This window comes from Neolamprologus brichardi, chromosome 16, assembly GCF_056152115.1.
Source record: "Neolamprologus brichardi isolate AB-2024 chromosome 16, ASM5615211v1, whole genome shotgun sequence".
Taxonomy (NCBI): domain Eukaryota; kingdom Metazoa; phylum Chordata; class Actinopteri; order Cichliformes; family Cichlidae; genus Neolamprologus; species Neolamprologus brichardi.
The window spans coordinates 35,555,091-35,578,943 of record NC_142119.1 but is presented as its reverse complement, the minus strand read 5'-3'; the positions used below and the strand labels follow the sequence as shown (position 1 = coordinate 35,578,943).

The window sequence follows — 23,853 nt, the reverse complement described above, 5'->3', positions numbered from 1 at the left end:
CACTCATTTGCTGATCCTCGGTGGAGACCTGAATTGTGTTTTTGATCCAACCTTGGATTGATCTAGTCCTCGTAATTTGACTCCATCATCTGTCTAAAACATTCTCAGATTTTATGAAACAGAATGATCTTGTTGATCCATGGAGAAACTTTCATTTTTGTCCCAGGTCCATCAGTCTTATTCCAGGATTGATTATTTTTTCATCGACAGAACTCTTAATTCGTGTGTTAATTCTTCCAACTATCTGACCATTCTCCTCTGCTATTGGATGTTCAGCTTTCTACCCATAAACGTAGTCCTCCACTTTGGAGGTTTAACTCTGAATTTATTTCAAGCTCTCTTGAGGAGTACTTGTCCTTCAATCAGGATGATTCAGTTTCATATTCTCTGCTATGGGAGACTCTTAAATGCTACCTGAGAGGTCAAATTATTTCTTACTCTGTCCATGCTAATAAAAAGATTAATGCCAGGCTTAAAGATCTAAGTTATACACTGAACCCTTCTCCAGAATTACTGAAGCAGCGCCTTGATTTGCAAGCAGAATTTGATCTTATGTCAACCAAAGAGGCTGAGCACTTATTACTACGCAGTCGTGGCTCATATTACGAATATGGTGACAAGGCTAGTCGCTTGTTGGCACATCAGCTACGACGTCAGGCCTCCTCACGTGTGATACCCAGTATTAAAAACTCTTATGACAATATCACTACAGATCCCTTGGAAATTAATTCTACCTTTAAAACATTTTACTCTTTGTTGTACAAGTCTGAATTTCCCACGGATAAAGCTAAAACAAATGAATGTCTTCATAATCTTTCAAACCCTGTTATTGGTGCTAATGATGCGGGGCGATTGGACTCCCCATTATCTGTTGAAGAAGTATTAAAAGCTATCACAGTTATGCAGTCTAATAAAGCCCCGGATGGGTTTCCAATTGAATTTTATAAAACATTTATTGGTAAATTGGCTCCATTGCTTTTGTCTGTGTTTAACGAATCCTTGGAAACGGGTTCATTACCACCTACTTTCACACAAGCAACCATAGCGCTCCTTCTCAAAAATGACAAGGACCCAACCTCCTGTGGTTCCTGCAGGCCATTATCTCTGCTTAATGCCGATGCAAAGGTATTGGCTAAAGTAATTGCATCTCGCCTTGAGGATGTGCTTCCTCGAATTATATCTGAAGAGCAGAATGGCTTCATAAAGGAACGGCAATTGTTTTTTAATACCCGTACACTCTTTAATGTTATTTACTCAAAGCATCTGTCTGAACGTCCTGAACTCGTGATTTCTTTACATGCTGAAAAGGCTTTCTATAGGGTGGAGTGGGAGTACTTGTTTGCAGTTTTAGAGAAATTTGGTTTTGGCAATAAATTTATTTCCTGGATTCGGCTTCTTTATTCGTCCCCTAAAGCCAGTGTTCATACTGATGATGTTTACTCTGATTATTTTGCGCTGGGTCGTGGTTGTCGTCAAGGTTGCCCTTTGTCACCCTTACTCTTTGCCATTGCCATCGAGCCTCTGTCCATTACATTGAGATCTTCTGTATTCAGGGGAATCATCCGTAATGGAATTGCACATAAAGTATCATTGTATGCAGATGACTTGTTATTATATATGACTGACCCTGCATGCTCCATCCCTGCTATTTTAAGTATTCTGGAGAACTTCAGCTCGTTTTCAGGTTATAAATTAAATTTAGGGAAAAGTGAGTGTTTTCCTGTTAATACGGCAGCACGTCAACTTCAACAGTCCGATCTACCCTTTCGTCTCAGTCCATCTGGGTTTAAGTACTTTGGGATTAACGTGACTCGCTCTCTATCTGGCCTTAAATCAGCTAATTTGTTTCCTCTTATATCAACGATCTGATATTCAAAGACCGGGTAATCTCCCCCTTTCTTTAATCAGTAAGATTAATGTTAAAATGAACATCTTACCAAAATTTTTATTTCAGTCGATTCCCTTATTTTTGCCAAAACATTTTTTTGTTTCACTGGACAAGATTATTGGTTCTTTCATTTGGGGAGGGAAGCCGCCCAGGGTTTCTAAAACTTCACTGCAGACATGCAGATTTAGTGGAGGACTTGCATTACCTCATTTTCTAGCTCACTACTGGGCGCTCACATCCATAAACTTTGCTACTGGCTAAAATCTTCTGGTTCTTCGTGGTGTAAATTTGAGCTATCATCATGTAAGGGCTCTTCTTTACCACCTTTGCTCTTTACCCATAAAACCCTCTCTGTACACTGATAATCAGGTGGTTCTTAACACACTCAAGATCTGGTTTCAGTTTAGACGGCACTTTAATTTTGTAATGCCGTCTTCCTCGGCTCCTCTAAGCGACAGCCATTTGTTTCCCCCTTCACTCTTGGACTCGACATTCCCAGTGTGGTGTGACAAGAGTATAAAACAGTTCAAACATTTATATGTGGATGGTGTTTTCGATAGTTTTGCCAACTTGTCTTCTCGTTATAATCTCCCTATCACCCATTTGTTTCGCTATTTTCAAATTCGACATTTTGTTGCCAGGTTTTTCCCAAATTTCCCCTCTTTACCTCCAGAATAGCAGTGGGAAACTACGTTATCATTTATTCCTCATCACAGAGGAACCGTTTCGAAACTCTATGATACTATCCCGTCTTTTAGTAACCACTCAAGTGTACATGGGAAGGAGAACTAGGAATTCAAATACATGAGGAGTCTTGGGAACAGGCTATAGCGAGGGTACGATCTTCCACCTCCTGCGCTCGTCTTGGACTTATTCAATTTAAGGTCATACACAGTCTAGACTTTCTGAATTGTATCCAGAAGTGGAAAAAAAATGTGATAAATGCCACGGCTCTCCTTGTCACCTTAGCCACATGTTTTTTCTGTGTCCTGAGCTGGAAGCTTTCTGGACTGGATATTTTGGTATTATGTCAACTGTTCTTGGGGCAACCCTTTATTTCTTATTTTACTAGTCTAAAGGTATTGCCTGTCTAAATGTACTTCTGCTACTGTTGTGTTGAGGGGAAAATGAAGAAAGGTCAATTGTATTTCGGTAACTGCAAGTACTGTGTTGTTTTCCTTTTTCAATAAAAATATTTGCAAAAAATAAAAGAAGTGCTGTGTCGACCGCACACAGAGTGTAAGTAAGTTTGTTTTATACTTTAACTTCTCTTAGACTAAAGTTAAAACCATTCCATCACCTAATGTGTGCTTTTAGTTTACTGTTAGCATTAAGTGTGTTACTCAGTGAAGATGCTAGTCTCCATGTAACTACTATGACGAGGCACAACAGATGTTTACAACAGCAGCAGCATAGATTCACATTCAGATCACTTAGTCAAACTCACACAACCTGCAGTCTTTACACACCAACACTGTTGCACGTCAATAAATAAAGAATTATAATCAGGTTACGTTTGAAAAAAGCTTAAAAAGGTCTCGTTTTCTCTCTCAGACTGATGTCATGCACCAGAGTGTGTATGAACTGGTCCACACGGAGGACCAGCAGGAGCTCAGAAGAAACCTGGACTGGGCTTTGAATCCTCCTGATCCAACATCCCCCAAAGGTGATCTCGCCCCACACGTGTTGTTATTCCTGTATGACAGTTCAGCACACACACTCCTTTACTACAGAGCCCTCTGCCCTCAAAGGCCTTTCCCAGTTTGCTTGGTAAAGTTTTAACTTACCTTTGCAGCTGTGAGAGTTATTTCAACAGCATTGTGTCTGTTACAATTATCTTTGCCATCATCTAACTGAATATTATTGGTGAACTTCTTAAAGACTCAAATATGAAAGTCTTGTTTTTGACCTTCCACTGCTGTCCACATGAACACAACCATGAACATCTGGATGTCAGTATCAGATGGTTTAAGCTGTGAGAACAGCCTCAGATCACATGACCCTGTGATCTTCACTGTGGCCTATGAGGTGAAGTGTGTTTGGGTTTTAAAATGCTTATGTGTTATGTGTTAGCACTCTGTTTAAGACCTGTGGCCCTGACACAACCGACGGACGGAGAAACCGTTTGCTCTCTTCTTTAAATCATTTGCAAATCTCAGGAACACATTTCTGAAAATGTCAAATCTTTAAACCAGGACAGTTTGCTACATTATAACAACTCATGTTGAATTTGATGCCTCAAAAAGTTGAGGCAGGAAAAAGCAAAGCTGGAGGAAGATTTAAATGAACCTGTTGAATGAACAGGTATCTTAGGGAGGTTTCTGAGAAGATGAGCGGACGTTCTCCAGTACAAAGTTGCCAACACCTTGAGTATCTCATCATCCAGAGTACCTACTGTCATTTTAAAAATCTCTTTGCCCAAGGGACCCGGTTGAAAATCCATATCTAATGCCCATTCAGACCTTAAGAATCACTGCATTACAAACACACCGACACATGGAAGTATGGCTCTGCCCACAGTTTTCTTTGTGGTTTTTATAGAGATGGAATTTGACAGTAGCTCATCTGTGGTCTGCTACAACCCGGAGCAACTGCCCCCGGAGAACTCGTCCTTCCTGGAGAGGAGCTTTGTGTGTCGCTTTCGCTGCCTCTTGGACAACTCTTCTGGTTTCCTGGTACGTGACATTTTCTGTTTTTACCAGAGCTAACGCATCAACACGCTCAACACGCTGGACTTGACGCCCCCGTTCTCTGCACGTAGACAGCTATCGTAGGATCTGTGTATTCTTATAAACCTGGTGGGTTAAAGACATGAACAGGTACTTTTCAGCGCTAACTGAACCCTCAAAGCACTTTCTACTCACAGTCTGGATCACTAATATTCAAACTGATAGGTGATCAGTTTTCTGAGCTTCATTTTTCCAGAAAAGGATCCAAACTTTTATCAGAGTCGTCTGCTACCTGTTTCCATGTTCCCATGCCCGCTAGCTCCCACCTTCACTGAGGTTTTCCCTCAAAGATCTTTACAGTTACTGGTAGTACTCACAGGTTATAAAAATAGTACATCTACTAATACAAATACAAAGTCACATACATTACCAGAAGGATAACTGGTTCTTTTGCTTCCAGGCTTTGAATATCCAGGGAAGGCTCAAGTTCTTGCACGGGCAGAACCAGTGGCAAGAAAATGGAGGGAAAGCTGCGCCGCTGCTTGCATTTTTCGCTATTGCGACTCCTCTTCAGCCTCCGTCCATTCTAGAGATCAGAACCAAGAACATGATCTTTAGAACCAAACACAAGCTGGACTTCACCCCCATGGCCTGTGACGCAAAGTAAAAATACATTTCAGTGCTTTGTATTCGACTGAGACGCCTCACGTCTGTTGTTTGTTTGTTTGTTTGTTTGTGTTAGGAGGTTTGTTTGTTTGTTTGTTTGTTTGTGTTAGGAGGTTTGTTTGTTTGTGTTAGGAGGTTTGTTTGTTTGTGTTAGGAGGTTTGTTTGTTTGTTTGTGTTAGGAGGTTTGTTTGTTTGTTTGTGTTAGGAGGTTTGTTTGTTTGTTTGTTTGTTTGTTTGTTTGTTTGTGTTAGGAGGTTTGTTTGTTTGTTTGTTTGTTTGTTTGTTTGTTTGTTTGTTTGTTTGTTTTAGGAGGTTTGTTTGTTTGTTTGTTTGTTTGTTTGTTTTAGGAGGTTTGTTTGTTTGTTTGTTTGTGTTAGGAGGTTTGTTTTAGGAGGTTTGTTTGTTTGTTTTAGGAGGTTTGTTTGTTTGTTTTAGGAGGTTTGTTTGTTTGTTTGTTTGTGTTAGGAGGTTTTTTTGTTTGTTTGTTTGTTTTAGGAGGTTTGTTTGTTTGTTTGTTTGTTTTAGGAGGTTTGTTTGTTTGTTTTAGGAGGTTTGTTTGTTTGTTTGTTTGTGTTAGGAGGTTTTTTTGTTTGTTTGTTTGTTTTAGGAGGTTTGTTTGTTTGTTTGTTTGTTTGTTTTAGGAGGTTTGTTTGTTTGTTTGTTTTAGGAGGTTTGTTTGTTTTGTTTGTTTTAGGAGGTTTGTTTGTTTGTTTGTTTGTTTTAGGAGGTTTGTTTGTTTGTTTGTTTTAGGAGGTTTGTTTGTTTGTTTGTTTGTGTTAGGAGGTTTGTTTGTTTGTTTGTTTGTTTGTTTGTTTGTTTGTTTGTTTGTTTTAGGAGGTTTGTTTGTTTGTTTGTTTTAGGAGGTTTGTTTGTTTGTGTTAGGAGGTTTGTTTGTTTGTTTTAGGAGGTTTGTTTGTTTGTGTGTTTGTGTTAGGAGGTTTGTTTGTTTGTTTTAGGAGGTTTGTTTGTTTGTTTGTGTTAGGAGGTTTGTTTGTTTGTTTGTTTTAGGAGGTTTGTTTGTTTGTTTGTGTTAGGAGGTTTGAGATTTGTGTTAGCCACATGCTAAAGTGGAGCATTTTCATTGGATGTTAGATTTCAGGTGACATCGCTCATTTTCTGTTGAACGATTTTGGCGTTTCAAAGTGAGACAAAGAAATCTAGCTGACAGACCACAGACGGGTTGTGCTTAAGTTAAGTTGTGTTGTACGTGTTTTGACCATTTGTATCCTCCTTCATGAGATCCGTGGGTGTGTCAGATGGGTGGGAGGTGTTTTATTCTTTAGAAAAATGGAGAAAACTAAAACAACATCACACTGGTAGAAGTTTCACAGGGTGACTAAAATATAATACTGTAGTTTTCTGTTTTTGCTTTCTTTACAGTGACATGTGGAATGAACTGTAAACAGCTGCCCGAGGTAATTCTGGTCGTTTTTTGTACAGGGGGAAGATCGTGCTGGGGTACACGGAGGCTGAGCTGCGGGTGAGGGGCTCTGGCTATCAGTTCATCCACGCCGCAGATATGTTGTACTGTGCAGAGAACCATGTCCGAAGTAAGTAACCAAAAACCTGTCGACCAAAACAGTCTAGTTCATTCAAAGATGGGGCTGACCACTTGTGCCCTGTGCAGTGCCTGAAAAGCCCTCATTTCCATCCTCTGCGAGGCGTTCTTCTGATTTGTTGGTGTGATCCTCTTCACGTCGTCTTTGATTCGGTCTATCCATCGCCTTATTGGTCTGCCCCTTGGTTGCCGGCCCTGGGGGCGGAGTCGCAGTGCTGTTCTTGCCACCAGGTTTTTGTCACTTCTGACCATGTGCACATACCATCGCAGTCGCGCTCCTTGCATCTTCTCCATGATCGGCACGATGTCAAGCTGTTTTCAGAAGTTGGTGTTCATGACATGGTCCCATAGTTTCAGGCCCAGGCACCATCAAATATGATGATCCATAAAGGGCCACAGGGCGCACTATGCTCTTGTAGATCTTTGACTTGAGGCGGTCGGACATTCGTCGGTCGCACAGGACACCAGTGACTTGGCACCACTTCATCCAGGCCGCATTAATCCTGGCTCGCACGTCTGGCAGGATGTTGCCGTCATTGCTGATCATCGATCTGAGGTACCTGAAGTGAGATACTTTTGCCAGGTCTTCTCCATCGATGCTGATGGTGCCGTCGGTTTGGGGGTCGGCTTCTAAGTACTTAGTCTTCTTGGTGTTCAACCTCAGCCCGTACTCACTCAGGCGTGTCTTCCATTGCTGCGTTTGCCGTTGCGGCTCCATTCGGGATTCATCTGCGAGGAAGACATCGTCAGCATAGAGGAGTGTCCCAGGGCGGGGTGCTTGGAGGTCAGCGGTCACGGTGTCCATGCAGAGGATGAAGAGAAGCGGGGACAGCGCGGAGCCTTGGTGCACGCCCACGGTGATGCTGAAAGGTGGCGATGTTCCCACTGGGCTTCTGACTGTGCTGGTCATGTTTCTGTACACGAGCTTGATCCAGTCGACGTAGGCCTCGGGGACCCCGTGTGATCACAGAGCGTGCCAGATCAGGTCATGAGGGACTCGGTCAAAAGCCTTTTCCAGGTTGAGGAAGGCCATATGGATGGTCTTGGTCTTCTCCCGGTGCTTCTATTGTGCCGCATCCTTTGATGAAGCCACACTGGTTGGGCGTTACTGTGACAATTTCTCGCAGCCGGGCATCGATGATCTGCTTGAATACAGATCCAAAGTCTGACTTCATAAAATTATTCTAGGATCAGGTCAGCAGCACACCACAGTGGGCTGAGCAGGCGATCCATATACTGCATGTTTTCCCCTCTACCCCTCCTCCGCTGTCTGCTCCACTGCACTGTCATAAAATAATAAATGCTAAAAAATAAATAAATAACTTAATTTTTAACTAAATTCTAAAATATTATCAGATGTCACTAAATGAATAATGTACTAAACTGTGAAATATAGCAACCCTACCAGTAACTTGCAAAGCCAAGCTGCACACGTGTTGTGTAGCTTTGTTCTCTCTAGAAGGAAATCATAAAAGCCAGCAGCTAAAAAAGCTCTCAGCAGCTGTGATGCACACACAGAGCAGCCATGTGATGCTATATTTACAATTCAAATGAAACCTCTCATTTTTAAGTGGTTTCTGAGTCGACCTGGAGTCTAGAGAAGCAGCTCAAGAACAACATGAATCGTTCTTATTAGCAGTCTGGTCCCTGCCAGTTACTTTGGAAGCACTGAGTAATAAACGTGAAGAGTTGAACTAGACCAATTATGAAAATGTTGTGCACTAGAAGGACAATGACTTTTAATATAGTTTGCAATATTTATGAATTAAAGTAAAAGACTGAATGACTCAAATTTAACGTGCTGGTGAAAAGCAATCCCAGAATTCATTACGGCAGCCCAATGCTGGGAATGATCTCCTTAGCAGAAAAGCTAATCTCACAGATCTCAGGCAAGGTTGGGCTGGAGCAAAGTTAGAGAGATCCAATTAGTAACAGAAGCTAGAGTGTCATTAATGTTGGTAGGATTATTGAGTTTGTACAGAGAAGTGAAGTTATGTCATTGTTAAACTATATAGAGAACAGGGTAGAGTCCAGGATTTTTTATTTTATTTTATTTATTTTATTTGTTTTATTTATTATATTTATTTATTTTATTTGTTTGGCTCTTTTGCATCAGAATTATTGTCTAAAGGCGAGGAAAGATGCCCAACAGATTTACTTTACCAAATTGACCATCCCAGCCTTGACGTATTGGTCTATTAGATTCACCTTTTATTTTATTTTATTTTATTTTATTTTATTTTATTTTATTTTCACTTGCTAAACACGGGACAGACGTGACTGGGGAAAAGAAAGAGGGAAAGAAAAACAGCGGGGAAGAGGGACGGTGATAAAGGGCAGAAAAACAAAAACCAACAAAACAAACAGACAAATATACATCCATCAATCACCTGGATCACCTGTTGAGAAAGAAAAAAGAGAAAACAAGCAAAAAAAAGAGCAATATAATAAACAACAACATCACGATGATCTATGTGAATATAACAGAAAATACTAAATATTAAACATTATTGTGCAGCACGTAAGATCGACAGCACAGTGTGCTTTGAGGTAGGAGCCAAAAAGGGTGTAGTTTGTGTGTGTGAGCACCCGAGTGTACACCTGTGAGCATGGACGCGCTTGTTTTTAAAAGGTTCCTTCATGTAATGATCTGTTAGAGGGTGTGGGGGGGCCACAGCCCCGTCCTCCAGGGCATGAAGCAGGTATGGAGGAGATCAAAACTCCAGACATCCAGAGGCCCTCAGAACACAAGAGACCAAGGAAGACCAACAGACGTGCCCGTGAGCTCCGCCGGCAGCCAGCTGTGCCAGAGTGACCGAGCCCCAGGCCGAGAGGCCGAGGGCACCCCACCCCCGAAGTGGCCCGAGCGAGCCCCAGGCTCCAGGCCCCGACAAGCAGCCACCAAGGAGTGAGCCGGTGTGTACCTGGACGCCCACCCCCGGACACAAAGAACCACCAACGCACCGATGTCTGAGGGCGTCTGCCACTGGCAGGGGGAGTGGTGGGGGGAGATAGGCCTCCATACCTTAGAGGGCCTGAGATGTCCCCAGAGAGGTGGCGTCTGATACCCAACCTGACATATAGACACAGATACAAACAGACACACACAGATACAAACATCCATTCCCACCCTCATGCTCTCATATGCAACTCCACACTCACCCAACGTGGAGACAGACATAGAGAGACGCTGTACACACAATCACACTCCCCAAGCGTACTCTAAGAACCGGGTCTAGGTACCCTTGTCCCTGGAGGGGGAAACTGCATCCAGACCCAGGTGGTGTTACCCTTTTCCCTGGGTGGAGAGAAGCAGACCGCCCCGACTCCGCAGCAGCAGGGAGGCCCTACACTCCAGACCCCAGTCGGACGGCCAACTCCTCCTCCTAGCCCCATCCCCCCCCCCCCTGCTCCAGCAGGCAGTAGAGAATGGGGGTGTGAGAAGACTCCAAACCTCCCTCCTCCCGCTCATATGTAGTGTTGATGCATGTGTGTTCTAAGGTGCGTTTAAGAGTCCAGGATTTTAGACTTGATTGAAACACAGCTCTTGACTCAGCAGGCTGTGAAAAACACTAAAGCAAAGCAGGTGGCTCAACATTCACACCCAAAAGGTTTTTGCTAATGAACAACCTGAGTACATGTAGGAAATCCTGCGCTCAGGACGTTTGGTCTGGTCAAAGAGTTCAGACAGCTTTTGTAAGTAATCCTGTGGGATTAGTAAACAGATTGAGCAAAGCTGCAGAGCTGCCTGAAGAGAGGACAGGGCAAAGCATCAGAGATGAGAGCAGCACCACCACGTGCATTTCAGTGGACAGAAGTGACGAAGCCTGACCATGATTAACGGTCTTTGACCATAACCCACTAGTAAAGGTGAAATGAGTCCACTGTCAGTCCACTGCCACCCTGTCCAGCCTGGCAGGACAGATGCTGTGGATAGTTTGTGACAACTTTCGATGGAAACATTTAAAATAAATACCTTTAACCCTTTAAAACCGGTCGGAGCAGCACGCTCTGTTTCGCGTAACTATTTTTAAATCCTTGTAGCTCTGCAACCACGTAAGCTAGCGCAATAATTTTTTTTGCATATGAAACTGGAGGAGTTATTCTTACATCTTATGCCATCAGCTTGTCCTCGGTCACAGTTTCCTTCCACATATAACTTTGCAAAAACTGCATAAAAAGCACTTGCAGCAACAAAAACATAATATTCCAGAAACACGCTTTGCTGATCCGATCAGCTGTTTGTAACACTTCCTACGTTGGATTACACGTCAGCACGAACTTTTGCATGTCCGCCATGACCTGCCCGAAACCGGAAGTGACGTCATTTTCGCGGAAATGTAGTTTTTTACCATCAGGGCCTCATGAGCCTATACTGGTGTTTTTAAAAGTTATGTTTGACTTTATGACTTTCTGTGTGGTTTCTGGGATGCTTAGGACTCATATTGCACTGCTGGAAATAGTTTATTTTGATGCATATGCTGCTTTTTTGCAAATTTGCATCATAATATTTATTTTTGTTTTCCCTGCAGTATATAAAAATTGGTGTATTTCAAAAATAAAACTATGAAGACACTCAAAATAAATTTCCTGTGGTGGGAAACTATTTTGTGCAACTTTTTTGTATTTACAGTTTTGAGGGATAAGCCTCTTAAATTTCTCTAACTAGAAATATATGTTAAAAAACACAAAAACGATTTTCAATTTTTTTGTAGTTTATTGCACTTTTTTGCAATTTATGTAATTACTATGCACTTAATGCAGACATATTATTAAAATGTAGGCTGTAATGGTTGTATTGATGTATAGCAACTTGAAATGCTCCCAAAAATGGCTCCACAGCATGTAAACATATAATATAAGCTCTGGCAGACTTGGTTCTATGGTAGGTCTTAAAGGGTTAATGGCATTAATTAATGCTAGTGTGCAAAACTTCAAAGTGTTATGTAGATTTAGACTGTCATAGTGGACAGAGGTTATCGCTGAGTAACAGTTGTTTGTGTTCAATGTTTAAAGTGATGAAGACTGGAGAGAGTGGCCTGACTGTGTTCAGACTGCTGACTAAGGAAAACCAGTGGAAGTGGGTCCAGGCCAATGCCCGGCTGGTGTATAAGAATGGGAAACCAGATTACATCATCGCCACCCAGAGGCCTCTTTTGTAAGTACCTTAGGTCATTTATCTCGAGTAATACACTGAATCAAACCATTAAGACATCCATCCTCCTTCCCTTCAGTGCCATACGTCCTGACAACGATGTCTTCTGTGTTTATAGGGATGAAGAAGGAGGAGAACATTTGCGTAAGCGCTCGATGCATCTACCCTTTACGTATGCTACAGGAGAAGCCCTGCTCTATCAGTCCAATCATCCCATCGCAGGCTTTAGAGACGGCAGCAGTGTAAAAAACTTTAGCAAGTCAAAGAAGAATCGGACTGATAAGCTGCTGACGGATGGTCTGGACCCGGGCTCCCTTCTTGGGGCTCTCATGAGTCAGGATGAGTCGGTGTATGTTTGCCAGCCAGCTGTGGAGCCCAAGCTGTCATTTCACAGCAGCTTCTTTGCAGAGCATGTTAGTTTCTCTGAAAGCGAACCCTCCAACCTGCACAGAAGCTGGGATGAACCTGCTAATAGTGTCGTAGGTCCAGGTATCACAGAACCAGGTACCAGCTTTGACCCGCTGCTGGCTACTTTGGACTCGCTGTCTTTGGAGGGCCAAGGGGTGGATGCAGAAGAGAGGAGTTACTCAAACAGCGAGCTGTTCGGAGCTCTGGAAGGGCTGGGCCTGAGTGCTGAGGACCTGGAGTTGCTGCTGCTGGATGAGCGTATGATCAGAGTTGAGATGGACCCTGAGCACGTGCCCACTTTGGATGATCTGCTGACAAATGATGAGATTCTCTCTTACATCTACGACTCGATAGAAGGAAGGACTGATTCCACCGCACATGGAGGACCTCCTAGCACTACCGCAGCAACCTCCACACCAGTGTCATCAGAAAATAATCTTGATACAAGTGTGCAAATGCAGTTTTGTCCCTCCAAGCCTCCAATAATGGAGCGCACTCCCATTGTCCAGCTATCCCAGCAGATGCAACAGCATCTCAACATGCGAACCACTAAAGTACCACCTAACTGGGGCCAGCAGAGCGACCATTTCCCCCACAGGATAGTAAATGGAGAGCTGCTGGGGCAAAACCAGTCTATTGCCAATGGACAATGGACAGCCCAAGACATTCTAGTCCCAGCAGAGATCGAGTTGGAGCAACTGACCACACAGCAGACTGCTTTCGATGACAAGGCCTCAGACTTGAATAGCAAGCTTCACCAACACTACCTTCAGCAGGAGCAGCAACCAAGGACCCAGAAGCAGCTCTCACTACAGTGCCACGCCAAACAGACGGCAGCAAACCTTGACGGACCGTCGAGCCCGGAGCATTCAGCAGAAAAGATGCCGTGGCAGGACTACAGCTTCAGCGAAAGCCTGGGCAGCAGTTTCTGCATTGACAACAGCCAAAACGCTCTTACAAACACCTCCCTGGAGTCTTGCAGTGATTATAACAAGCCCACTATGGACAGTGTGGATTACACAGTCAGTGGAGGTGGTTTGCTTGAGAGAAGTGCAGAGCAGCGGGGCGCTGAGAGCACAGTTGCATCTTTTTGTGGAATGAACCACAAAAGCCACCCAGAGCAGATCCCGGGCCCCTTGTTCGAGGTCATCTCCAGTCTGTCGCAGGGCCCTCCCTGCACTAGCTCCCTGGAGCAGATTCTAAGAGTGGGTAAGCCCTGCTGCCAGCTCGACCACTTTGGCTTGGTGACCTCTGAGATCCTCGATGACCCCAGTCACAGCAAGGTGAGGTTGCTGATGAGTGGCACATTGTCATTGAAATCATTACTACCTGCACAGCTCGGAGGTTCCTTCCTGAGCCGGGCAAACAGACTGTGTCCCAGGTTTTAACTTTTTAGTAGCTTTTGCATTTAAATCTGTTATTTAGGAAATCATCTTTTATCTGTATTCTATGTATTTAGACATGAAGGTGCATCAGTTACTCAGTAATTTGATTAAAAGAGAAGGAACGGTGGTCGATGGGTCTGTCTGGTCTCAAACAGATAAGAGTAGGCGTCCTCCTGTAGTATAAATCAGTAAGAGAAGATACGACCACTCTCACGACTTTAAGATGTGTGTGTGTGTTTATGCCAGAGTGCTCCGCGAGCCTCGCAGACTGCTAAGGATCAGACCTCCTGTCATTATGCAATCAATTATAAAACTCTATATATGAGTAAATATTGCTAAGCATAAATGACAATCAACAATATAAACCTAACAGTGGTTAGCACTGTTGCTGCACAGCAAGAAGGTCCTGAGTACAACTCCACCATCAGGCCGGGGTCCTTCTGTGTGGAGTTTGCATGTTCTCCCCGTGTTTGCGTGGGTTCCCTGCGGGTACTCCGGCTTCCTCCCACCGTCCAAAGACATGCAGTTTGTGGACCAGTTTGTGCAACCACGTGAGCTAGCGGAATAATTGTTTTTGCATATGAAACCGGAGGAGTTGTACTTACATCTTATGCCATCAGCTTGTCCTCGGTCACAGTTTCCTTCCACATATAGCTTTGCAAAAACTGCATAAAAAGCACTTGCAGCAACACAAACATAATATTCCAGAAACACGCTTTGCTGATCCGATCAGCTGTTTGTAACACTTCCTACATTGGATTACACGTCAGCGTGAACTATCGCATGTCCGCCATGACCTGCCCGAAACCGGAAGTGACGTCCTTTTCGCGGAAATGTAGTTTTTTACCATCAGGGCCTCATGAGCCTATACTGGTGTTTTTAAAAGTTATGTTTGACTTTCTGACTTTCTGTGTGGTTTCTGGGATGCTTAGGACTCATATTGCACTGCTGGAAATAGTTTATTTTGATGCATATGCTGCTTTTTTGCAAATTTGCACTATAATATTTATTTTCGTTTTTCCTGCAGTATATAAAAATTGGTGTATTTCAAAAATAAAACTATGAAGACACTCAAAATAAATTTCCTGTGGTGGGAAACTATTTTGTGCAACTTTTTTGTATTTACAGTTTTGAGGGATAAGCCTCTTAAATTTCTCTAACTAGAAATATATGTTAAAAAACAAAAACAATTTTCAATTTTTTTGTAGTTTATTGCACTTTTTTGCAATTTTAGTAATTACTATGCACTTAATGCAGACATATTATTAAAATGTAGGCTGTAATGGTTGTATTGATGTATAGCAACTTGAAATGCTCCCAAAAATGGCTCCACAGCATGTAAACATATAATATAAGCTCTGGCGGACTTGGTTCTATGGTAGGTCTTAAAGGGTTAATTGATCAATCTAAGTTGCCCATAGGTGTGAATGCAGGAGTGAACGTGAGTGCGAGTGGTTGTCTGTCTCTGTGTGTTGGCCCTGCAACAGACTGGCGACCTGTCCAGGGTGGACCCCGCCTCTCGCCCTATGACAGCTGGGATAGGCTCCAGCGCCCCTGAAAAGGATAAGTGGAAGCTGATGGATGGATGGAATTTCATATTATAGTAAAAAATGTCACTCAGAATTCAGGAAGTAGTTGAGACAGCCTCGGGATGGTAGGGGAGAATGAGAGACAGGAGTGACTGAAGCAAGCGTCACTGCACATGTGGGTGAAAACCACTGAGGTGGTGTTGGGTAGCTATGGTGCAAAAGTGAACAAGCAATGTGAAAGGATAGGTGGCAGTGTTTTTGTCTACAGCATAGAAATGGCTGAGTGGGGAAAAGGGAACGAGTATTTTAAGCAACTGGTGAATGAAGAAAATCACAAGCAGACTTTTTATTGTCGTTCATAAATGTGCAAGGATTGAAATGTCATTGCAGTTTACTCAATGTAAGATGAAAAAATATTTAAAATAAATCAAATATGTTAAAATAAGTCACACATGATAGTTTTGGCTTGAGACGAGTAGCCCTGACTGTCATAGTGTGTGTGACGAGGACACAGAGGCAGGAGGAGGTTTATCTAAAGGCAGCGCTTTACTGAGCGGATACGTACCAGCATAAAGCAAAATACAAAACTAAAAACAAATGCAAACTTTCCACTCACGAGGAGCGAGAAACGGGACGTGGACTAACACTCTGACAAAGAGGAGACTGAGACAATATACAGTCTTAGGAGAAGCTAGGGTAGGTTTACAAGATGGTAGTAAGACCTGCTATGACCTATGTTTGGAAACAGCGGCAATGACAAAAAGACGAGGAAGAAAAGGAAAACTACCGAGACATTTCAGGTCTCATCCAAGAAGCTTCTTCAGTTATAAAAACAGCTGGTGGAGAGTCCCAGTTATTTATCTGAGGTATTTACTGAGGTTGTGACGGTGGTTCTGAGGGTTGTTGATCAGGTGTGTCATCACATGAGCCAAGGTGTTGAAAAAGACAGGAACAAAAAGGCAGAGGAACTTTGGATGGAGTAGTTCATCCCAAGCACAAAACTCAAACACAGCCTAAGCAGCATAGTGTATGCTGTGCAGTGCTGGGAGCAGCGCATGGACCTCTGCATAGGAGAAACCAAACAGCTGCTCCACGGAAACTTGGCACATTATAGAAGAGCCACCTCAGCAGCATAGATGTACACGTCTGTGCAGATGCCATTAAAGAACAATGGGCCCTCTTTCTAGGATGCCAGGGTCCACAATATGGACTGAGGACACAGATGGTTTAGAGGGGAGTAGAGTAAATGGTAAATGTACTGACTCTTATGTAGAGGGACTCCATCTCCATTCACTGTGAGCAACCAGGCACGACCATCAAATACTCTAAAGATCACGTCCAGGCGCCTTGGCTCACATGATCAATGTTGGGTCAGCCACTATCAGGACCACCTCCTCTCAGGGCCACCTCCTCTCGGGGCCACCTCCTCTCAGGGCCACCTCCCCTCAGGGCCACCTCCTCTCAGGGCCACCTCCCCTCAGGGCCACCTCCTCTCAGGGCCACCTCCCATAAGGCCCACCTCCTCTCAGGGCCACCTCCTCTCAGGGCCACCTCCCATAAGGGCCACCTCCCCTCAGGGCCACCTCCTCTCAGGGCCACCTCCCATAAGGGCCACCTCCTCTCGGGGCCACCTCCTCTCGGGGCCACCTCCTCTCAGGGCCACCTCCCATAAGGGCCACCTCCCCTCGGGGCCACCTCCTCTCAGGGCCACCTCCCATAAGGGCCACCTCCCCTCGGGGCCACCTCCTCTCAGGGCCACCTCCCATAAGGGCCACCTCCCCTCAGGGCCACCTCCCCTCAGGGCCACCTCCTCTCGGGGCCACCTCCCATAAGGGCCACCTCCTCTCAGGGCCACCTCCCCTCAGGGCCACCTCCCCTCGGGGCCACCTCCTCTCGGGGCCACCTCCTCTCAGGGCCACCTCCCATAAGGGCCACCTCCTCTCAGGGCCACCTGCTCTCAGGGCCACCTCCCCTCGGGGCCACCTCCTCTCGGGGCCACCTCCTCTCAGGGCCACCTCCCATAAGGGCCACCTGCTCTCAGGGCCACCTCCTCTCAGGGCCACCTGCTCTCAGGGCCACCTCCCATAAGGGCCACCTCCTCTCGGGGCCACCTCCTCTCAGGGCCACCTGCTCTCAGGGCCACCTGCTCTCAGGGCCACCTGCTCTCGGGGCCACCTCCTCTCAGGGCCACCTGCTCTCAGGGCCACCTGCTCTCAGGGCCACCTGCTCTCGGGGCCACCTGCTCTCAGGGCCACCTGCTCTCAGGGCCACCTGCTCTCAGGGCCACCTGCTCTCAGGGCCACCTGCTCTCGGGGCCACCTCCCATAAGGGCCACCTCCTCTCGGGGCCACCTCCTCTCAGGGCCACCTGCTCTCAGGGCCACCTCCTCTCAGGGCCACCTCCTCTCAGGGCCACTTCCTCTCGGGGCCACCTGCTCTCGGGGCCACCTCCTCTCAGGGCCACCTCCCATAAGGGCCACCTCCCCTCGGGGCCACCTCCTCTCAGGGCCACCTCCCATAAGGGCCACCTCCCCTCAGGGCCACCTCCCCTCAGGGCCACCTCCTCTCGGGGCCACCTCCCATAAGGGCCACCTCCTCTCAGGGCCACCTCCCCTCAGGGCCACCTCCCCTCGGGGCCACCTCCTCTCGGGGCCACCTCCTCTCAGGGCCACCTCCCATAAGGGCCACCTCCTCTCAGGGCCACCTGCTCTCAGGGCCACCTCCCCTCGGGGCCACCTCCTCTCGGGGCCACCTCCTCTCAGGGCCACCTCCCATAAGGGCCACCTGCTCTCAGGGCCACCTCCTCTCAGGGCCACCTGCTCTCAGGGCCACCTCCCATAAGGGCCACCTCCTCTCGGGGCCACCTCCTCTCAGGGCCACCTGCTCTCAGGGCCACCTGCTCTCAGGGCCACCTGCTCTCGGGGCCACCTCCTCTCAGGGCCACCTGCTCTCAGGGCCACCTGCTCTCAGGGCCACCTGCTCTCGGGGCCACCTCCTCTCAGGGCCACCTGCTCTCAGGGCCACCTGCTCTCAGGGCCACCTGCTCTCAGGGCCACCTGCTCTCAGGGCCACCTGCTCTCGGGGCCACCTCCCATAAGGGCCACCTCCTCTCGGGGCCACCTCCTCTCAGGGCCACCTGCTCTCAGGGCCACCTCCTCTCAGGGCCACCTCCTCTCAGGGCCACTTCCTCTCGGGGCCACCTGCTCTCGGGGCCACCTCCTCTCAGGGCCACCTCCCATAAGGGCCACCTCCTCTCAGGGCCACCTGCTCTCGGGGCCACCTCCCATAAGGGCCACCTCCTCTCAGGGCCACCTCCTCTCAGGGCCACCTCCCATAAGGGCCACCTCCTCTCAGGGCCACCTGCTCTCGGGGCCACCTCCCATAAGGGCCACCTCCCATAAGGGCCACCTGCTCTCGGGGCCACCTCCTCTCAGGGCCACCTCCCATAAGGGCCACCTCCTCTCGGGGCCACCTCCTCTCAGGGCCACCTCCTTTCGGGGCCACCTCCTCTCGGGGCCACCTCCCATAAGGGCCACCTCCTCTCGGGGCCACCTCCAAAGAGGGTCCACCTCCAAAGAGGGGACTACCACTAGGAATTCGACAGCTGGGACTCTCCACCATTTGTTTTTATATCTGAAGAAGTCCATCAGATGAGAGCTGAAATGTCTTCACAAACATAAAATAAGTGCAGTTGCCTTCTTTTTCAAGCTCTCAAGAAAGCCACAGAGTAGAAACGTGAATGTAGTGTGACAGATGAGACAGTAGGAACGGACTGCAATGGCTCAGGGAGGGCCACAGCCCCTCCCTGAGCCTGGTTCTGTTGGAGGTTTCTTCCTGTTATGAGGAAGTTTTTCCTTCCCACTGTTGCCAAAGTGCTTGCTCAATAAAATTGAATTGAATTAAAGAAGAAGGTTGTAGGGACTTTTGCCTTATTTATTTGTTTGTGTTTCTGCTTTTAAGATTATTTTAAGATGATGAATAATAATCTTTGTCTTATACAAACACCCACTATGAGCCAAATGGCAATCCTGTTTAATGTTAATGATATTTTATGTCCTTTGCAGATGGAAAATGGCTGCGTGCTAAACAGCACTTACCCAGGAGGTTGTGCCCTGCCTAACAGGAATGGATCTGTGCCTCCTACTATCCAGGTACCCAGCCCTGAGTCGTTGCCTACACTTCCGGACACACCAGCCACCGGCTTCTACCTCTGACCATCTGACCAGGGACAGTCACGTAGCAGGACACTGTGAACGGCCAGAAACATCCAGTGACTGGACCAGCCTTATACATCTACACACCACAACAAACAAAGCTGGAGAAACGTAGGCCGACATCTGTTTTTGTCCTTTCATTTTGACTTTGTGACGTTGTGTCAGGGGAGGGGATCACCGAGTTATATTTTAAGTCATATTATCATATGAGTTCTTTGTTTACACTAATGCAGTTAAGAGCGCTTAGCTTGTTTTAAGTAAATATGAATCACTGGAGGCTGGGTTTTAGAAATCTGCAATCAGATACACTGTAAAACCAACGTGTTCTCGTCCCAGGACGTCAGATTCTGCCGTGCTGGCTTAGTATTGGTACTTTAATGCACCAGCATGGCTTCATTAGACACTGAGAACCAAGACATCTGTTTTCAAGAGGAATTTACAAGTTAGCCAGGAGTCTGTGGTTTGTGTCCTCTTCAGGAGTCTGTGGTTTGTGTCCTCTTCAGGAGTCTGTGGTTTGCACTTTCATGGCACTCAGTGATTCTATTCGTTTCATACAGATTATTCAGACTGAATCTACAGTTATGTGGACCAAGAATTTGGCCACATCTCCTAATCTTAGAATTCAGGTGTTTTCAGCCCCATTTCCAGGGGTGTATGAAATAAAGCACCGAGCCATGCAGTCTGTCTTTACAACCATTTATGAAAGAATGGGTCATTATAAGGAGGCACTGAATTTTTGCATGGCACTGTAATAGGATGCTACTGCTGCAGCGAGTCGGCTAGTGCAATTTCTTCCCTCCTTCCTACATGTATTTTATAATCAATTTTAAGGAGTGTTATTATTATTATTATTATTATTATTAAGTGGAAGCTTTTAGCAGCCAGAGCAGGTCAGCCACTAATGTGCCGTTACAGTGCTAAGGCATACAGTGTGTAAAAGTGTAAAGTCACTGATTTGCTTACTCAGTACATTAATGTAAGCACAAAAACTGTGGCATGTGTTTCCATGGCTCCTGTAGGTTTACTGTGTAGGTGCTCCAGTAGTAGGGTATCCATGTAGAGTCTGTTATGTAAAAAAGGTCTGATCCATCCATTTTCTGCCCATCTCTGCCCAGACCAGTTCAATTTTATTCATACATCCTCAAATCACAACAAGATTCAAGTCAGTGCACTTTATACTAATCCCCAACAATCATATGACCCCCTATGAGCAAGCGCTTTGGCAACAGTGGGAAGGAAAAACTCCCTTTTAACAGGAAGAAACCTCCAGCAGAATCAGGCTCAGGGAGGGGCAGGGCCATCTGCTGCGACCGGTTAGGGTGAGACACCAAGGTGTTTCCAAGAAATGTAATTTCTCCAGAGTGTCGTGGATCTTCCCAGGGCCTCCTTCCAATGGGACATGCACTGAACATCTTGAGCATCCTGGTCAGATGCCTTAATCATCTCAATTGATTCTTTTTAGTGTGGAGGAGCAGTGGCTCTGTTCCTGCTTTTTCCTCACTCAACCTCCAAGGCTGAGCCTAGGCTCCCTTTCTATGTTGTATCTGTGACCTCATTCTTACGGACATGAGGTCACAGAGCTTGTGACTTAATAATTTAACAGCTTTGCTTTTACACTCAGCTTTACCCTTACCATGACAGACCAGTACAGCATCTGCATCACTGTAGATGCTTCTCGAGCCTGTCGATCCACTCCCCCCTAAATCATGAACAAGACCCCAAGATCTGTAACTGCTCTACCAGGGGTAGTAACTCGTTCCCAACCCAGAGAGCCCTTTTCAGTCTGAGGACCACGGTCTTGAATTTTGAAACACCATTTCTTATCCCAGTTTCATCACACGTGGTTGTGAACCACTCCGGTGTGAGTTGGAGAATCTCAACATCCTGTGACCACCACACCAGACCTCCTCTTGGCTGCACGTAGAAATTTCGTCCGTGGAAATTATGGACGAAATCGTGACAAACGACAGCAGTCCCTTTGTTCAACAGTCACAAAGAACGAGTCTGACTTATTGCCAACAATGTGAACTGGGCTCTGGTAATGGTTGTACTGGTTAGGCCACAGCAATGGGCCTGATACCATATAGTCCCAAAGCACCTCCAACAGAACACACTTCTTCAAGTCCCCAGAACTCATGTAGACTGTTTGGGAACTCCCATGCATCCTCAAACATCCTTGAGGAAATAAAGAGCTGATCCATGATCAGGATGAAAACCACCTCGTGAATCTAAAGTTCCACTAACAGGCAGACGAAGTACCCAGGCTGAGGCTGAGAAGCATGAGCATCCTAAAGTTGGGCCACAGTTTGTGGACCCAGTCCTTGAAGAGGGGAATGGTAAATGATCTGTATTTGTATAGCGCTTTACTTGGTCCTAAGGACCCCAAAGCGCTTTACACAACCTGTCATCCACCCATTCACACACTGGTGATGGCAGCTACATTGTAGCCACAGCCACCCTGGGGCGCACTGACAGAGGCGAGGCTGCCGGACACTGGCGCCACCGGGCCCTCTGACCACCACCAGTAGGCAACGGGTGAAGTGTCTTGCCCAAGGACACAACGACCGAGACTGTCGGAGCCGGGGCTCGAACCGGCAACCTTCCGATTACAAGACGAACGCCGAACTCTTGAGCCACGATCGCCCCCAATCACCACCACCCCAGTCTCCCAGTCCAGAGGCGCTGTCTCTGACTGCAACACAATGTTGCAGAGGTGTGTCAGCTATGACAGCACCACAACAGAGCCTGAGCCTTGACAAACTACCTCAGTGACCTTACTCCCAGTCCTCTTATACTACAAGAAGCCATGTCAATGGGATTGAGGATATTCTTTGATGTGTTAGTTCAACTGTCGTCTGTTGAGGTCAGCATCCCCATTACATACAGTGTGGACGGAAACTCCTTTCCCCTGACAGTTTGCCAGGCCAACCGAAAGGCTTCTTCCATGGCCTGCTGGTACAGCTGTTCCATGTACTCAAAACCAGTTCCAGTAACCAGGGATCAGACCCCCACATCCTTCATCTTCTGTCTAACCTATGATTGCTGTGTTGTAGAAGGCACAATCAGACAGGTTTTCTATCATCTGTATGAATGTAGGAAAAGCTAGAGGAGCTCTGGAAACGTTTATATCTCTGATAAATGCAGTTCTTTTCTGGTGTTTGTTTCGTGTGATCTTTCCTAATATGACTGTGGTTTGCTTTGCTTTGTATCTGAATGCACCATACGAACGCGTGATTACAGGTGTTGGTACAGTTAAGTTTTGCTCATGCTACAGGAATGTACTCGTTAAGTGTTTATTGATTTCTTTGTTGAATGATTTTCAACAATGAGATTGATCCATATACATTTGAAAAAAAAAGTATAGAACATGAGAATTATTTCTAGAACTATCCTGCACTTTATTTCTTAAACCCACCTAATGCACACTGGTAGTCAAGGACACTGGGGGTGGAAACCCTGATTTATGGGGTTCTTCCCATTTCTGACACGGTCTTATTTTGCGATACACTTCAAATGATGAGTCCTCACAAGCACAAACATGTCATGTTAGTGTAACCATTTTTGTTTTTCTCCACTTGAATTATGTTGAGATTGAATTGAACCTCTCAAAGATTCGTTTTTTTATATGTGGTCACTGTTACAAGTTTACCTGACTCATTTGGAAGAAACCCTTTGTGTATTTCTCTATATATCAACGTCCTATGGGAAGTTCCTGATTGTTTGGACGTCCATATGTAAGATATTGTCTCTACCTAGGCTGCACTTACCCCTTCCTCCCTGCTCTCACCTGCTCCATAACATCTACTATACTATATACAAATGGAAAACTCACGATTTTAAGGCCTGATATCTTCATCTTGATATCATCTTGTTGTCAAACCAACCTAAAATGTGAAATATAGTCATTTAATGACACACGGGTGACAAATTAAAGGAAAAAGTGACACCTGTAATGTGGGGATTATCGGGCATAAGGGAAGCCTCACATGTAAACCCTTAAATCCTAAGTGGATCAGACACTGCTGTCATTGGATAGTCCAGACAGCCGGCTTCACTGTGCATGAAATCAGACAGAATTTACACATGGATGAATATAAATGGATTAGTGTGTTTCAGAAATTTGCCATCCTGCTAATAGTAGTCTATATGTGAAGTGTACGTGTGCGGTGTGGTTGTTACGGTTACATTCAAGTCAATTCATGAACAAATAAATTGAAATGTGCATTTGCTATAATTAACACCAAATTGTGAACAAATTTCTGTAAACAGAGCCACATCATAATCTGCTCACTTACAGACTTTGTTGTTGTGTTAGACTGTTTGGACTGTGGAAGTTATATCAGTATTCAACCATGTTTTTGGGGTATTTACATATAATATA

The 23,853-nt window shown here is 45.7% G+C and overlaps 1 protein-coding gene across 1 annotated transcript in view; it reads left to right on the top strand.

Moving 5' to 3' along the window:
- The window catches only part of LOC102792528 (aryl hydrocarbon receptor-like), a 43,798-nt gene extending 23,363 nt beyond the window's left edge, over nucleotides 1–20,435 (top strand). The window contains exons 5-11 of the mRNA XM_087830231.1: nucleotides 3,443–3,554; nucleotides 4,430–4,563; nucleotides 5,018–5,220; nucleotides 6,665–6,774; nucleotides 11,799–11,940; nucleotides 12,056–13,628; nucleotides 19,323–20,435. Coding sequence (XP_087686357.1) covers nucleotides 3,443–3,554; nucleotides 4,430–4,563; nucleotides 5,018–5,220; nucleotides 6,665–6,774; nucleotides 11,799–11,940; nucleotides 12,056–13,628; nucleotides 19,323–19,472 — 2,424 coding nt within the window. The 3' untranslated portion in view covers nucleotides 19,473–20,435. The remainder of the gene's footprint in view (nucleotides 1–3,442; nucleotides 3,555–4,429; nucleotides 4,564–5,017; nucleotides 5,221–6,664; nucleotides 6,775–11,798; nucleotides 11,941–12,055; nucleotides 13,629–19,322) is intronic.
- The last annotated feature ends 3,418 nt before the right edge of the window (nucleotides 20,436–23,853 follow it).